At 45.4% G+C, this 19,111-nt stretch overlaps 1 protein-coding gene across 1 annotated transcript in view; it reads right to left on the bottom strand.

Annotated features, from left to right (window-relative positions):
* The window catches only part of LOC307242052 (potassium voltage-gated channel subfamily KQT member 5-like), a gene marked incomplete at both ends in the record, with an annotated part of 89,340 nt that extends 71,095 nt beyond the window's left edge, over positions 1 to 18,245 (bottom strand). The window contains 2 exon segments of the mRNA XM_080016388.1: positions 17,883 to 18,079; positions 18,081 to 18,245. Of these exon segments, the coding sequence (XP_079872514.1) occupies positions 17,883 to 18,079; positions 18,081 to 18,245 (362 nt within the window).
* Positions 18,246 to 19,111: the final 866 nt, after the last annotated feature.

The raw sequence follows: 19,111 nt of genomic DNA, 5'->3' as shown, positions 1-19,111 counted from the left end.
TATCCCCAAAAAAACGCCAAATTATGGATGTATGTGTCCCAACGACACCTCATCTTTCTGTTTCTCCTCAGAGTTCTAGACAATGCAGCTCTGTCTCCGCTCTCTGTGTGTGTGTGTGTGTTTACAAGCGCACATACCATCCTTATTAAAATAAAAAACAAAGAGTGTGGCGGTTCCTCCTACCACACGACACCCAAGTGGCGTTTCCAGGGACCTCCAGCACAGAGACACAGAAGACGATGGGTTGTAAACACCAGTTTATTGTAGAGAGGAAGCTGGGTGGTATTAACCAGGAGCAAATAGAACATGTCATGACAGGGCTCCTATCCTGAGTGAGTGTGAGGATGGGGGTTCTTACCGGTTGCTCGTTAGCCCAACCAACGAGCAACTGGTATGCAGCCACCCTGACCCAATCACCTAGTTCCAGGTCAGGTGTGGCTGATCAAACCATCCCGTCCCCTCACCACACCCTTACTGCCTGATCCTAATTCAATTGTATAATTGTCATTGTACATAGATCTATGTAATACAATATATGAACAAAATGAATTCTTTCTTGATAAGCTCATGGAACATTCAAGGATTATACTCTTCAGGTAAACCCAGAGTTTATCGCATGTATCAAAGGACATGACATTGTCATTCTGCTAGAAACATGGTGTCGGCAGGAGAGAGACACCCACTGTCCCCCGGGATACGCAGAACTCTTACTACGATCCCTCAAGCAGAAAAACCCCAAATATGGGAGAGACTCAGGTGGGGTTATTGTATGGTACAAATAACCATTTATATATATGTGCAGCATACACGCCCCTTAGTAGTCACCCTATTTTAACAAAAACGTTTTTGACAAACTCCAAGAAGAGATCAACCACTACCAGGACCGAGGTAGCATTTTGCTTTTTGCCAGAACAGGATGTGAGCCTGATATAGTGGGTGTTACTGGCAACAGTCACATCTTCAGACAGCCTTCACTATACCTCAACCCCACCACTCCCCAGAGAAACCACCCTGACCGTGTCTTCAACTAAATGGGCATCTGTGGCACGGTGGCGAAGTGATTTGCACTGCTGCCTCACAGCAAGTCCTGAGTTCGATTCCCGCCTGGGGCGCTGTTGGCACCGTGCTCCGGGCGGGTAATCTCCCAAATAGGAGCCTTTCTGTGTGGAGTTTGCATGTTCTCCCCGTGCTCACATGGGGTTTCCTCCACCTAACGTCAGTAAGCACCCCCATCAAAAGCATGCACACATCATCGTCTGACCAGCGATCGAGGATGGCCGCCCACTGCTCCTGGCTGCCCCCCTGGAGGAAGGACAAGCCAGGATGGGTTAAATGTAGAGGCCTCATTTCACTGGCCACCATCCAAAGCATGTGCGTGTGTGTGTGCATGTGTTGTAGTGTGTTGCGTGATAATTAAAGATTCTTCTTCTTATCTCTGTCGCTCCTTAGCCCTACATGTCTGTACATGTTTGATGGTAGGGTCAGCGGGGACTCTCTAGGGAGGTTCACGTATTGTTCAGCTCTTGGGACTAGTGCAGTTGACTATGTGATCACTGACACGGACCCCTTTCGCCATCAGCGTGTTCACTGTCAGAACACAGACACCAATATCAGACCACTGTCAGACAAATGTCTCTCTGAAAACTTGGACAACAAACAGAAAAAGAATCTGAGCCCTGCAAAATGCTCAGACTACACACATCATACAGATGGGCTCCTGACAGTGACTTCATCTTGAAAAGTGTCATCACTTCTCCTAGAAATTAACGACATAATTAACAACTTCCTCTCAACCAAATTTCAGACAAATCAATCTGGAATACATAAGGCTGTTTTTGCAAATCAGCCAATAAATCAGGTCTTACTAAAGATGGAACACAATTTCTTGAGTAAAGGACAAATTGGCTTCCTACCAAATCACCACACTACTGATCATTTTTACACCCTACAAACCCTAACTGATCAACACATACACCAAAAAAAAAAAAAAAAAAATGAAACAAGATTTTTGCATGCTTTATCAATTTTAAGAAAGCGTTGGATTCAATCTGGCAAGACTATACATTTCTCCAAAGCTGTATAGTGGGTAAAGTTTACGACATAATCAAATCAATCTATGTCAAAAATACTGTAAGTGTGGGTTAAAAAATGGCGATAAAAGAACAGACTTCTTCGCAAGGTGCAACTTATCTCCAACCCTCTTTAATGTCTACTTCAATGAGCTAGCGGTGTTGTTGGAACAACCTGCAGCCCCTGGCCTCACCCTAAACAACAAGGAAGTGAAATTCTTGCTCTATGCAGATGACCTGGTGTTGCTGTCACCCACAGAGAATAGCCACATCTGGATCTGCCACAGCTGCCACATCTGGATCTGCAGGAGCAATACTGTCACAACTCGGCTCTGACAGTAAACTTAAAAAAATCCCAAATGATGATCTTCCAGAAAAAGCGCGGATCTCAGGAAAACAGATACCTGTTCACGCTAGGAAACATCGCACTGGGGCTCAAAATCAGTGCCTCTGGAAATTTTGGTCTGGCAGTGAATCCATGAAAAGAGACGGCCTGTAGAGCCATTTATGTATTTAGAAGAAAAATTCACGAAATAGACATACCAATCAGAATCTGGACTAAACTATTTGATAGTATAATCGTACCAACAGCCCTATATGGAAGTGAAGTGTGGGGTCCACTCAGTCAGCACGACTACACGAGATGGGACAAGCATCCTATAGAGGCCCTGCATGCCCAATTCTGCAGAAGTATTGAACATACAAAGAAAAACACCCACCAATGCATGCAGGGCAGACTTAGGTTGATATCTGTTAATATTAAACATTCAGAAAAGAGCAACCACATTTTGGATACATCTTAAATCAAGTCCCTAAGATACACTGCAATTGAAAGCCCCTCAGTCAGCCGGTCAAGAGACTTATGAACCAACCGACACCCAACACCGTTACATCTCAGACCAGCACTGCTTTACAATCACAACATCAGAGTAAACCAAATTTTTAAAGAAACCAAAAAGGCCCATCTGGAACACTGGAACAATCCAACGTCATTGCTCTCTGGCCCTAAAAAGACAATATAAATGAGCAGAATATCTCTTTACCGTCAGAGATACGAAGCAGAGACAGATCCCGGCCAAGTACAGGCTCAGTGACCACCGTCTGGCCACTAAAGGCAGACACAATAAATCTTGACTGCACTAAAGAGCAAAGATTACGAGGTCAGTGTACTGTACGACAGGTGAGGCAGAGAGGGAGATGCACTTTCTACTGCACTGCCAACAATGCAAAAACATCACACAGCATTTTTTTTTTTTAATATTAATACAGTTCACTATTAGCATCATCCACCACACTGTCTGATGAAGAAGAGATGGCCGTGCTCCTAGGGGAGCCCCCCTTGGCTCCTAGAATGTCATCAACTGACGAACAATCGGAATCTGCCGTGACCTGCCCTGTACATACTAACTTTATTATTTACTTTTTTTTTTAACTTTTATTGTATTTATGCATATTATTATTATTGTTGTTGTTGTTATGTGGGGTTAAATGACACCGGTTGTTATTCTTATTACTGTTATTATTATGCGGTTAATCTGTTATTATTGTCTCTAATCCTGTTGTTCTTGTTGAGTGCTACCTGCCTTCTAGCTTTGGCAATACTGTTGTAATAACTGTCAATGCCAATAAAGCTAAATTGAGAGAGAGAGAGAGAGAGAGAGAGAGAGAGAGAGAGAGAGAGAGAGAGAGAGAGAGAACTTCAGGCTTCATATAAACAGCCTGATGCTGAATTGGATGGAGTTGACATTTAACAGTAAACCACACACACACACACACACACACACACACACACACACACACACACACACACACACACTAAGATCACACACAAATGTGTACAAGCCTTAACACACGTACGTACATGCAGAGCCTCAACACACACACACACACACACACACACACACACACACACACACACACACACACACACACACACACACACACACACACACACACACACACACACACATTTTTATAATCATACATACTATAATCATAATCATACAAATCCTCAATATTGATTTATCTTGTTATTCTGACATACACATACACTCGCTCTCAAACACACACACCAAAAAGCATATGCACTCATTTGATACTTTGAGTGTTTTATCAGCATTACAAAGGAAACATTATTGTTGCCAAAGTGTAAAGAAACACTTTGCCAGTGTTCAGCTCGACAAGCAGGTCGGAGCGCTTTGTATGATGTGTTTAGTGGAAACATTTCATGTTTAAAAGTGGAAGGTGTAGTGAAACCGCAGGTAGCATGGAGAGGGGCCACGCACGTCCAATAAGAGGGAGCACCGGGGTATAAGCCAAAGCCTGTTCCATGCGCGGTTGTTATTTTATTTTACTCATTAAGTTGAGCTCTCGAGCCGATTGCCCTGTGCGAGGCGCTAGGGTATGAGGTAAATTATAATCTGTCTTCCCGTGGGGGCAGCAATTAAAGGGACATTCTCCTGGTTTACAGATGACTCCAGAGCTGTCCCAACTGAATTAACCACAGAGCGTATTTCAACTGGTCCGTTCTATCCAATGAAGAGCAAGGTTAGCGCAACTTTGTGGCCGAAGTTTGGTAAGTTTCCCGTCGCTTTTTTAAATGGTCGACAACGGGGCAACCAGACTGCACAAGATGGTTGGCAATGTCACAAATGCCGTTGCCCGGGGTGTGGAAGAATTTGACTGACGCGCAAAGAGCCTGACCTCAACACCATCCAAGATCTTTGGAATAAATTGAAGAACTCCGGCTGTCACGATCATGAAATTTACTTAATTATTATTATTTTTTTTTTAAATTATTATTATTATACAAATAATAATAATTGGCTTGTAATGTAATTGAAAATAATTTTTGGCTCATTTTGTGACACTCTCATAGTCCAAGCATCTAATAGTGTAATAATACACATCCACCTTATTAAAAAGAGCCATTTATTGACAGTGTACATTAGAACATAGAAATTAAGTTGGGCGTTGGTGGTGGTTCTCTATAACCAAAAGCTGTGCTCCTGTCTTCCTTGGGGTCGTCCACAGGACAGAGTTATTGCAGAATTTCTATATGATTTAAAGAGTTGCATTGCAGGTTGAGAACGTGAACTCCACTTGCAGCCTAACTCTGTCTTAGATGCAATGGCATACAAATACTGACCGCACAGGTAAAAAATAAATAAAATAATAGAATTTTAAAGAATTTGGTAGATTGTCAATCGCGTTCAAACCAGCGGGTGAAACCTTGTCATGTCATTGCAACACTGGCTTAAAATTCCTTTTAAATGTGGATGGAAACATTTGAGGAATTTGATGATGATACAAAACGACTGCAATCAGCCCAATAACTGCATTGAAACGATTATGCAATCATTCGGCTTGAGATACAACATCCAGCGAAAAGCCTTTCCAGAAGAATGGAAACTGTTCCCGCAGCAAAAAGGCGAGCACGTTCATTATGTTGTGCAAGCAGGTGTCAAAGAGAGAGAGAGAGAGAGAGGCAGAGAGAGAGGGAGAGAGAGAGACAGAGAGCGAGAAAGAGAGAGATGGCCGATAGTAAGACAATACCTAATATTTGTGGAGTCCAAGATAAACTCTTGCTCAACCAAGCTATTAAGAAAACACATTTTGGAAATCACACAAATGCACATAGGCCACACACACATAGACCATCACTGATGGACGCACGCACGCACGCACGCACGCGCGCGCGCGCACGCGCGCGCGCGCGCACGCGCGCACGCACGCACGCACGCACGCACGCACGCACGCACGCACGCACGCACGCACGCACGCACGCACGCACGCACGCACGCACGCACGCACGCACGCACACGCACACACACACACACACACACACACACACACACACACACACACACACACACACACACACACACACACACACGCGCGCGCAAAGGGAACAGATGAGATGGAGCTCGTATTCCCGGGGGGGTAGGAGGGGTGTATGGGACGCAGCTGATCCTCTTTTGGGCTGTTTATCAATATCTCTACTCGTGAACTTGCTTGACGATATCTTTCCACTGTTCCAAGTTCCGCTCAAAGCTCAAATTTTGCTTGAAGGGCGAGAAATGCCTAACAATCTCCCAGACGGAGGTGTTCCCGCTCCCTGACCGCGGACAACCGGGCTGACCCAGATATCACGGCGTTTTTTCCGAAATTATTCCAACGATGACACGGCGGAGGGTGGGCGACCAAGTTTATTACGCCCAAGAAGGAGCTAGAAGGAGAACATTCCAAGAAGATGACAGTTCCTCCTACTTGTTTACGTGTGTTGATAAATGGAAAAGTACACAAATATTTCACTCGTACACATAAGTACACACGTATTACCTACTCCCTACCCCTTACAAATTAAAATGTTCACTCATGCGGGTAAAAAAAAAAAAACACCTTTTGAGGATATACTTAAATATATTGTATATTGTGTAAATATACTTACACTCATGTGGTGAACATAATTTTTCCAATGATTTTGGGATGCATATGGGTCGTTTGCGGTAGAAGAAGGAGATGGGAAAATTACTTTAATTAATAGATAACTGGCCACTCTGGCTGATAGACACTAAATCAACAGGCCACTCATCTTTTCTTCTATCAGCCACTTTTTAATTTATAGATTTTCGCTTGTTTGGAATCATTTGTTAATTTCTGTTTCTAAATTCTGTTATTATCGTCCCCGGTTGGCAACACAAGGGAAAACTTCAAACAAGGGAAAATTTCAATATTGCAATTTGAAAGTAAGTGGCTTAAATGAAAAAATTGAGAGCAGAAATTACTGATTTTTTTTTGTATTAAAAATATATGAATGTATTCACTTTATTTACTAATTTATATATATATCAGCCATATATATCTATCAGCCACAACATAAAACCACCACTCATAAGCACTAATATTGTGTAGGTCCCCCTCGTGCCACCAAAACAGCTCTGACCCATCTAGGTGTCCTGTGGTATCTGGCAACAAGACGTTAGCAGCAGATCCTTTAAGTCCTGTAAGTTGTGAGGTAGAGCCCAGGGCCTGAACATCCACATGATGCAGAAGAAAACGTGATTCATCAGACCAGGCCACCTTCTTCCATTGCTCCATGGTCCAGTTCTGAGGCTCATTAGCCCATTTTAGGCACTTTGGGGGTGGACAGGGGCGCTGTGACCGGTCTGCAGCTACACAGCCTCATACACAGCAAGCTGCGATGCGCTGTGTGTTCTGACACCTTTCTATCATAGCAGCATGAAGTTTTTTAGCAGTTTGTGCGATAGTAGCTCTTCTGTGATACGGGCTAGACTTCGCTCCCCATGTGCTTCAGTGATCCATGGGCGCCCATGACCCTGTCGCCGGTTCACCGATTGTCCTTCCTCGGACACTTTTGGTGGGTACTAACCACTGCATACTGGGAACACCCCACAAGACCTGCTGTTTTGGAGATGCTCTGACCCAGTCCTCTAGCCACCACAATTTGGCTTCCTTGTCAAAGTCACTCAGATCCTTACGCTTGCCCATTTTTCCTGCTTCAAGAACTGACTGTTCACTTGCTGCCTAATTTATCCCACCACTTGACAGGTTTTAATATTGTGGCTATTGGTGTATATATATATATATATATTAAAAAAATAGTTTTCTTTTTTTTATAAAATACACATGCTCAGTGCTATCATGAGATTGTGTTTTATTTGCATGTTTTGTCAGCAAGATTTCAGTTGAATGTTGTATTTATGCAGCCTGTAGGCAGGGTCCTCAGCCAGTCTGCTCTAGTTGACCCACTACATAGTCACGAGGGATAAATTTGTTTCACAGCCTGCATCGTGAAAAAAAGAAACAAAGAAAAAAAAAGAAAAAGTTTTTTCCCGCAATCAGTCTGATTAAGAATCCGCCACATGCTCCTAAATATTCATCACACAGAGAACTTCAAAGGAGAGCCACACACTGAGGACTCAAAACAACAGACACATCTTTAAAAGGCTATAAGGAAACATTGATTCACAACAGATTCACAAAAAGAGAGTGGAGCGAAAGAGAGAGAGAGAGAGAGAGAGAGAGAGAGAGAGAGAGAGAGAGAGAGAGAGAGGAATTGGAAACAGATAGATTGAAGGGCATGAATAGAGAGAGAAGGAAAGAAAGTGACTGAGTAACTGAGTGAATAAATATCTTGTGAAATCCCCAAAGTACCGCCGAGGCATTGAGGTATCCGTCAAAAAATATTGTGATATTTGATTATGTCAATATCGGCCAGCCCTGCTTCAACTGTAGAGGATGTAAGGAGATTCCGGTGAATATCTGTGTGTGTGTGTGTGTGGGGGGGGGGGGGGGCGCTTCACATTTGTTATTAAATAAATGATTTATCTGCGAGATGAAGAAAATGTGTCGGGATTATTGATACATGTGTGCTCTGTGTACCCCCCAACACACACACACACACACACACACACACACACACACACACACACACACACACACACACACACACACACACACACACACACACACACACACACACACACACACACACACACACTTGATGCTTGAACATTTCACAACAGAACCCTTGGGTCCAACCTCCACAACAGGCTTGATTCTATAAAACCTGTGTGTATCTGGATCGTCGGATTTCCCACGAGAGAATGAGTCTCACTGCTAAACATTCAATGTGCAATGTACATAGATAGTGGGATGGGAAAAGCATACACTTATACAGTACAGTGTGCAGTGAAATGCTTATTGTCAAGCCCCAAAGATTGTGGCAAGGAAGAAAATATAAACAAGAGAGTGGTCATGAAAATCCAAGGAAGTATAAAACAAGTACAATGAGCTGAAATATTTATTCATACTGTATTTCTACATACATCTCTCGCACACAAATGTGTGTCAGATAGTAGGTATAGAATGTAAGGATAGTGTGGGAGAAACAAAGAAAGAAAAGATAGGTGTATGTGTGTGTGTGTGTGTGTGTGTGTGTGTGTGTTGTGTGTGTGTGTGTGTGTGTGTGTGTGTGTGTGTCAGCTCAACCTGTCTCCATTAATCAGGACAACATTCTGGTCTGCAAAGCTCTACTCTTCTGGAAATTCAGAAGAGCCGCTGGATGACTAATGACCAAGCTGCACACGCGTGTAAACGCCCACACACAGACACAGACATATACAGATCAACAGGTTTGGTGTACGACTGGTGTGATTTAGTGTAATGAATGAATAAATCTGCAATATCGGAATGCATATATTATACCGTTTTTACAGCAAAATTAGCCCGTATATGCAGGTTTACTAAACGTGGGTCAACCCGCGAAAAATAGCCGAATGACCCCTTTCCCATTGCCAGTAGACGAGTATGCCTTTCCTTTTTCCCCTGGTGTGTCACATTCTACGTCACGAAAGCTTTGAAAAAGCTATGTTTTTCCAGTGTGATTGGGAAAAAAAAAAAAAGCCACGTGCCGTGTGCTGCCGGGGGGCTGGCCGCTGAGCGGGCCTCCTGTTCCGAGGCCGGCCCCGTCATAGCATCGGGCCGGAAAACGGGCGAAAATTAGCGTGTCTACCTGGTTGTCATGTTTCCATCACTGCCAATCGGAGCTGGAGCTGATAAATTCCCACGACCACTGCAGAGTAATTTGTCCCGGGAATGCATGCCGATTCTAACCTTTACCACTAAAGACAAAAGCCAGATGTTCGCAGGTATTGGTGGGGTTTTTTGTGCAGTGGAAAAGGGGTTTCAGAGTGTGTGTTTTTGTTTGAATCTTAATCAATGGCTGAATGTCTATGTACAGTATGTGCTTAAAAGACTTCTGCGTGTATGTGTTGAAATGTGTGCGCACGTGTGTGTGAATGCATCTACCGATCAGCTACAACATTAAAACCACTGACAGGTGAAGCAACATTGCTCATCTCGTTACAATGGCGCCTGTCAAGGGGTGGGATATATCAGGCAGCAAGTGAACAGTCAGTTCTTGAAGTTGATGTGTTGGAAGCAGGATAAATGAGCAAGTGTAAGGATCTGAGTGACTTTAACAAGGACCAAATTGTGATGGCTAGAGGACTGGGTCAGAGCATCTCCAAAACAGCAGGTTTTTTGGGGTGTTCCCAGTATGCAGTGGTTAGTACCTACCAAAAGTGTCCAAGGAAGGACAACTAACTAGTGAACCGGCGACAGGGTCATGGGCGCCCAAGGCTCACTGATGCGCGTGGGGAGAGAAGTCTGCCCATCTGGTCCAATCTCACAGAAGAGCTACTGGAGCACAAATTGCTGAAAAAGTTAATGCTGCTATGATAGAAAGGTGTCAGAACACACAGTGCATCACAGCTTGCTGCGTATGGGGCTGCCTAGCCGCTGACCGGTCAGAGTGTCCATGCAGACGCCTGTCCACTTCCAAAGGCGCCTACAAGGTGCAAGTGAACATCAGAACTGGACCATGGAGCAATGGAAGAAGGTGGCCTGGTCTGATGAATCACGTTTTCTTCTACATCATGTGGATGGCCGGGTGCTTGTGCATCATTTACCTGGGGAAGAGATGGCACCAGGATGCATTATGGGTAGAGGGCAAACCGGCCGAGGCAGTGTGATGCTCTGGGCAATGTTTTGCTGGGAAACCTTGGGTCCTGGCATTCATGTGGATGTTACTTGGACACACACCACCTATATAAAACATTGTTGGAGACCTGGAGACTTGATGGCAAGGTGTTGACTTGGCCTCCAAATTCCCCAGATCTCAATCCGATGGAGCATCTGTGGGATGTGCTGGAACAACAAGCCTGATCCATGGGGGGCTCCACCTCGCAACTTTCAGGACTTAAAGGACTGTTTTGGCGGCATGAAGGGGTCCTACGCAATATAATGCAACATGTTTTCCTGTTGTGGCTGATCCGTATGTGCACAGTCATCCTCCAGCTGGGTGGTATTAGGTGTGTGTTTTGCGGTTATCATACGTGTCTGCATGTTTGCGTGTGTGTTTCAGTTTATGCGGTATACGTATAAATGTATCTGCGCACACACACACATACACACACACACACACACACACACACACTCTCTCCCTTCCGGTGTGGTCGTGTTCTCTTGTCACAAGGTGTTTGTCAACCCATTCAATTCCTCCACTATTAAAGCTCAGTTTGTTCCTCCTCTGTGTTCCTCCGCCCGGTGAGAGGGCGATGCCGCGTTTGTTTCCCCCAGATCTGGGAACGCTGTGTTTGTCGATCGGTTCCCGACCGCAGACACCTCGATGTCAATGTCAATGCTTCTTCAAGCCGACAGCCATATTAGTCATCAAAAGAGAACAGGTGGCATGTGTGCCGTCAGGCAAAACCCGTAGAGCAGCGATGTACGACCAATATCGAATCCTAAACTTCTTCAGTATCAGGAAGTGAATATTGGACACTGAACTTATCCAAAACTTCTACAGAGCTGTAAAGATCTACTCAGCTCTACTCTTGCGCACCTGATTTGAGAACGTGTGGCCTTAATTGAATAAGGTGAGCAAGCAACCCGGTCTCGCCCTTTTTGGCGTCATGAAAGCGATCACCTATATGATTCGGTCCCGGAGTATGATTGTCAGACTTTTTTAGCGCTACATGAAACTAAAACAATTGTAGGACACTCATACTCCAGGACACGATTCAATAGATTCTTGATAGTATCATGACAGTATTTCAGAGTGTCAGTATCTGTTCATTACAATCTTCATCCATATTCTCTCTCTCTCTCTCTCTCTCTCTCTCTCTCTCTCTCTCATCTCTCTCTCTCTCTCTCTCTCTCTCTCTCTCTCTCTCATCTCTCTCTCTCTCTCTCTCTCTCTCTCTCTCTCTCTCTCTCTCTCTCTCTCTCTCTCTCTCTCTCTCTCTCTCTCTCTCTCTCTCCCTCTCTCCCTCTCTCTCTCTCTCTCTCTCTCTCTCTCTCCCTTTCTTTTCTCATATTACACCCTGTTCTTGTCTCTGGAAACACACAAAAAGCTGGACAACCTCATCGTACCAAACCCATTCTGTGTCTGGCTAGTATTACTGTGTCCTGTGCGTAAAGACATTGAGCATAAAACTGGACACACACACACACACACACACATACACTAAGATCACACACAAATGTGCACAAGCCTCAACAGACGTCCGTATATGCAGAGCCTCAACACACACACACACACACACACACACACACACACACACACACACACACACACACACACACACACACACACACACACACACACACACACACACACACACACACACACACACACCTTTGTGTTTTGGTTCATTGGTGGATGTTGGCTGGTACCTGGAAATGCTCAGACAAGAGATTTATTGGGCAGGATGTGTGTGTACAATGTGTGTGTGTGTGTGTGTGTTCCCTTACAAGGTACCCACTGCCCACCTTTTCAAGACGCACTGGAAAATATCAGGACAATATCAAACATAGAGACATAGAGACATTTACTCACACCCACACGTAAAATGCCCCTTTGCAGGTGCCCAAGCTATAATTCCTGTCACACACCGGAACATATCATGACAGTATTTAAACACACGCACGCACGCACGCACGCACGCACGCACACACACACACACACGCACACAAAATGCTTAAACACACACTACACACACATACAAAAAACGCTTAAACACACACACACACACACACACACACACACACACACACACACACACACACACACACACACACACACACACACACACACACACACACACACACACACACACAGTTGTCCTTGCCTTTTCTATCATTTTCCATTGAGTACCAGCCAACTTCCTCCACCCCCTCCACTACCTTGAATTGAACACTCAACCTAAACACAAAGGCGTCACAGTCATTCCAGGATGAGCACGACCATATCCATTCGCGGTTTATTGCTTCATCAACAAACCGACATCTACTGCTAGGCACTGGGCGGATGCCCCGGCTCCAAAAAGATCAGGCACGACATTTCACGACACAAAACAAATGCATTGTGAGGCTAAAATGTATCGACAAAATGTGCTCATTTTCCCCTCACGTACTTCAGAAGACCAGAGGGGCAGGATCGCCAATCCAACTTTGCTAGATTAGAAACCTAAAATCTTCACTCAGGATCTGGCAGTGCAGCGCTGACTCTAGATAAGAAAATTATAATAATAAAAAACTGCTTGACAGATTGTTTTCCTATTGTTATATTTTAAATGTATGTTTCCTGTTTGCACCGAACACCAAAAAAAAAAACTCCTTGTACATAAACTTACTAAACTTAAACGTAAACTTACTTGGCAATGAAGACGATTCTGATTCTGATTCTGATTCTGATTCTAAGTGGCTCAAAGCAGCCGTAGAGTGATATGATAGGGCAAGGGAAATGGACAGCAGTGAGATTGAAATAGATGAAAAGCTCCCAGCTCTCCTGCGCCAGCTGTTAAATTAGCCAAAGGCCAAACAACTCCGGCAAATGCATTTGCAGCTCCTTGACATATTCATGTGACATATTTAGAAAATGTTACTTCTTGCCGTTTTCCCACTTTTAGAGGGGATCCCGGGGCTAGCAGGACTCCGAGACGCTGAAACGCTGCTGAGTGCTGCGGTAGTTTTCTGGACAATCATGTGGATTTGCTTCAATGCCAATTGGAGACCACAGCAAAATACTGGTTAGTATTTTTTTTAAACTTGATGTGAAGAGTGTGAAAATACTGTCTGTAAGTTACGCAAAACAATTTACATAATGTTATCAGCGCGTATGTCAATCATGCACGCTTAATATGTAACGCCAACAAACCTGCATACTCTCAAAAGTTCAAAAAAAGACCATAACGCCCTAATCCCACACACACACACACACACACACACACACACACACACACACACACACACACACACACACACACACACACACACACACACACACACACACACACACACACACACACACACACACACAAAATGGAATCCTCTTCAGGGGGTTAGGACATTGCACAGAAAATGCCTTGGACCCATCTCGACAAATGTGATTAGCCTCTCACAGGGCATGGCATTAAGATATTGAATGTTAAGGCGCGCGGTGATTTGGGAAAGGAGCCCGATTTGGCGAGGGGAAGGTCCGGATGCCAATACCACGTCTTTGTTGATGTTGCGGACATCAGCATGACGGAGGTGCGCAGTGGGATTCGAGAGAGGAGCCAATTACCAGGACTGTGGAGGGGAAAGTGGTGTTAAAAAACGAAACATCTACAGTACACACACATAGAAATACACCATGCGTGCACATTCACGCAATCACACACACACTCAGACATAAGCAGGTGTTGGAGATTCTGTACGAGGTGACACAATTGCAGATCTAAAAGTACATAAGGTATAATGTACACAATGTACAATAGCGTAACACATTTTCCAAAGGTAATGACATGCAAACGGCTCCCTCGCTCTCGCTCTCTCTCTCTCTCTCTCTCTCTCTAGCTGTGATCTTTCTCTCTCTCTCCCTCTCTCTTTCCCTCTAAGGAGGTAAACTGTACAAAGGAGGAAGTCTGGACTCCAACAGGAACCGTCCTTATAGTGAACAGCTGCCTCAAACCTAATGAAGACATCAGCAGATCCCTGCGTGCCTAATTATCTCTGAGGATGTTTATACTCATACTATTCATTACTGACCTGTGACTTTCCTGTGGTTTGTCCTTCGTAATCAAGTTTCTGCTGTTGTGACATGACTTACTGAAAATAAAGGAACCTTAAAAGTCAAGGACTCTCTCTCTCTCTCTCTCTCTCTCTCTCTCTCTCTCTCTCTCTCTCTCTCTCTCTCTCTCTCTCTCTCTCTCTCTCTCTCTCTCTCTCTCTCTCTCTCTCTCTCTCTCTCTCTCTCTCTCTCTCTCTCTCTCTCTCTCTCTCTCTCTCTCTCTCTGTGTGAGGCATACATGTATACGTGTTGTGTTTCCATGTGTGCGGGGCCACTACAGCTACTCACGGACCATAACGGTCGGTGCCGATCATTCACCCTCTCGCCCCCACATGCTCACACGACGGTGCAGGAGGTCATGCGTGGCACAAACCAGCCTGTCAGGAGCGGTTAGGTGTCTTGCTTTAAGGACACCTCAACAAGCTAAGGGGATGAACCAGCAACAGCCCCAACGAAGTGCCTACCACCCCCATTCCTTTTTCACCCACGCACCACTCCCACATCACCGCACGGCCGGCAGACCTCCGCCTCGCAGACGAAAAACCGGCATGGTCCCGCTGTCACTCCTGCGACCGTAAGGGGAGAGATCTATTGACTTTGATGTCTGTCAGTTCGCTGGCTGTCAGAAGTGTGAGGCGACGGACAGCGCAACGTAATTTCCGCATCGGTTAAATAGGGATCTGACCTCCGGAGCGCCTATGGAAGGGTCTACGGGAACAGGATGTCTGGACCGAATGCACTCGGACGCACTCGAAATATCCTGTCTATGTAAAAAAAACCTTAGCGCGTCACGACCCGGAAGACTGTGGTTGCCTTGGCGTTCGCAGCTCGGTTCCTTACATTATTAGTACTTTGTCAGTACGTTACTGCAGCCAGAGGTAGCACATACAGGCTAAAAACACTAAACTACGCAAGGAGCAAAGTCTGCAACTAAAATATGTAAAAAGGCTGATGCTGGATTTAAGTGCACAGTTCAAATATTGTGGGAATTCAGTTCACGGAAGAAATAAATATAAATGATATTGATCTTTTCTTCGCCCTTGAGGGATTAAAAAATGGATCATCACAATTTCCAACACAGTACATTACATTGTGCTGCCATGGCTGGTTCTGATGTGTGAGTTGCGTTCCTGAACTTCTTTGCGACTATTTTTTTTCACTGTTTGTGAAGCACTTTGTGGAGCTCTCCGAGACTTTATTGTGAAAAAACTCTTTAAAATGAAGCTGGAATGACTCCTGTTTTTTAATTAGACCGACTTCAGATGAGCAATAAGGCCGAGCCTCGCTCAAAGGCAAGACTGCTGCGAGGACTCCTCCCGTAGCGCACTTACTTTCTGCTGCGGAAGTCGCCGTCACAAACGTCAGATCAAACAGGTGAAACCGTTCAGCTGCATCTACGAACATAGACGACTTTTGTTTTTTTATATAAAACTCATCAACCGGCTTCAAAGTTTCCCTCGCGCTCTTAACGAGCAGTGACAGCAACCACTGTGTCAGCGCTCTCTCATATGCTGAAGTGTTATTTTCGCAGATCTTGCAGCCTCTCTTCTCGTGTTCCAGCTCCAGAGCAGTGACGTGACACAAGGGGAAACAGCCGTGGCTTTGAGGGGGCACATCCCAAACCCCTTCCAGGTGAGTACCGCTCCCACCCCCCTGCAGAAGTTTTACGGTGCATCTCGAATGGTGTAATACATACTACGTGTTCCTCCGATCCTCCAGCGTTCTTTCGTATGTGACTTAAAAGATTGGTGGTTTTTTTTTGGACATTCACTTTCCCTTTCGATACATAGTGGGTTGATGACGATGAGCGGCATCGAAATCTCTGTCTTGGCCTCACAATGCATTTTTTTCCAGCGTAGTGCACAGTGTTTGCATACTACGATATTTCACCGCTCTTCATCAACCCGGGTACTTTTCAAATACTATTTGAGGATTCTATGGTTTCAGAGATATGAAACACTAAACTGGCGTACTAAATGGTATGCTTTTAGTATGTACGTATGCTAGAGTGTACGCATACATGCACCCTGTATTTTTGTCTTCAATTTGATCTGTCGTATCCGCTAACCAATCTGCTAATGATTATTAATGATTACTCATTTTGCTTATGTGTGATACATGCACTATATTTCTGGTGATCCCCAATTGTCCCCCCCAAATGTCCCCCTCTCCTCTTCTTCATTTTGGGCTCTCCGCGTGTTCTTCTATATCTGAAACTTCACCAATCAACAGTAAGCTGAACTAAGGGTGTAAGCCAGGGGCTGGACGCAGATGTAAGGACTTAACCCTTGACAACCTCAGCTGTCCTGCCTGAGCAAATAAAACGTCAACATCCCGCTTCACAGCGCGTCTCTGACCCCCTGGTACCACTCCTCCTCTTCCTCTCCTTGTACTGACGTTCGAGAGCTCGGCATTCGGTCAACGCTTAAACGAGTAGGAATCTATCTATCTGTCCTGGTATATTCCCATGCATACTTCAGTCCATGACAATCTATAAAGGAATAAGGAATGCGCTGGTTTTCTGGTGCTACTGTCCTAATTATTAACTATATCAGTATTGTTGACGATAAAGGGCTTATGACTGGTTATCATAAGGAAAGATGACTTGTCAACAATGAAATGCTGCAGGATGTGAAACTACACAATAAGAGAAAACATATCCGGAAACAAACAGAGATTAACAAGCAAGAAAAAGTGTGTGTGTGTCTGTCTGTGTGTGTGCGCGCGTGAAAGTGACAGAAAAAAGGAGTGAAATGCAAATCCTAATTCTAAAATTTGGCTCATTCATAACAAAACAAGTATCGCCCTCAAAAAAAAACAAAAACGTGGACAACAGACAGCCATTACAGTGGGTTCATTCACGCTGGATTGCATCGGATCCATTGATCGAGATGGATGTGATGGGTGCACACGAAACAGAAAAAGTATTGTAAACCGACCCAACGAGTTCCTTATCGCCACTGGCCCAGACATAAAGACATGAAGACGGACAGACGGACAGACAGACAGAGAGACAGACAGACAGACAGAGAGACAGACAGACAGACAGACAGATAATTATCAGTGCCCCACTCTCACTTTCACTCTCACCCAAAACAGGTGAACAATGACCAAACACGGTTTCCAGTCACGTTATAATTAGAATGCAGCAGCTGCTGAAAACTCATACTCACACAAACGCGTGGTAGATGAACGCCCACTCGCGGGGTCTCTCAAGCACGTTGTACAGGTAGTTTTGGAGGCGCCGGTAGCGCGCGTTCCTGCGGCCGCTCTGCGCGCTGTAGGTCAGCGGCTTGCCGAGCAGGCTGAGCCGGGCTCCCTGCTTCCGCGCCTCGGCCGCCGCCGCGGCCGCCGCCGCCGCCGCCGCCGCGCGCCGCCGCCGCACCTGTCGCCCCCGGGGACAGGAGCCCGTCCCCGGTCCGGACCGCGCTGTTCATCGTCCCGCCGCGACCCATCTCCACATCCTTCAGCCCCGGGGAGCTCTTCAGCCACAGGCCGGAGCCGCCGCCGTCATCCCCGGTGTGGTTACGAGGCATAGAGTAGAGAGAGAGAGTGAGGGAGAGGGAGAGGGGAGAGAGAGAGAGAGAGAGAGAGAGAGAGAGAGAGAGGGAGCTGGATAGAGCGGCGGAACTTCACATCAAGCGGAAAGCTCCTGGATACTCAGGCGCACGCACTGGTCGTGGAGCCTCCACAACGCGCCGCTCTGCGGATGGAAAGCTGACCGACTGTCACACTCATCGGATCACCGCGATCGATCATCTTTATTCGGCGACAAGGTTCAGAAATCGCAACGTTTTTTTCCCCCCGCCGGCGCTTCGGCCATCTGAGCGCACCGCGCCGAGCGTCGGGTTATGAAGGTGGGGACCGGGCAGAGGCTCCGTGAGGGGAGGGGTCTGCTCGCTGCCTAGACACACACACACACACACACACACACGCACGCACACGCACACACACGCACACACACACACACACACACACACACACACACACACACACACACATACAAAAAACGCTTAAACACACACATACACACACCCACACACACACACACACACACACAAAATGCTTAAACACACACTACACACACATACAAAAAACGCTTAAACACACACATACACACACACACACACACACACACGCACACAAAATGGTTAAACACACACTACACACACATACAAAAACGCTTGAACACACACACGCACACACACACATACACACAAAATGCTTAAACACACACACTACACACAGACAAAAAAATGCTTAAACACACACACAACGTCTAAACACACACACATACACACTGCTTAAACACACACACTACACACACATGCAAAAACGCTTATACACACACAAAACACCTCAACACACACACATGCAAAATTCTTAAACACACACAGTACAC

This window comes from Zeus faber (assembly GCF_960531495.2).
Source record: "Zeus faber genome assembly, chromosome: 16".
Lineage (NCBI taxonomy): Eukaryota > Metazoa > Chordata > Actinopteri > Zeiformes > Zeidae > Zeus > Zeus faber.
The sequence above is the reverse complement of the archived record's forward strand: the minus strand, read 5'-3'. Positions and strand labels throughout refer to the sequence as shown.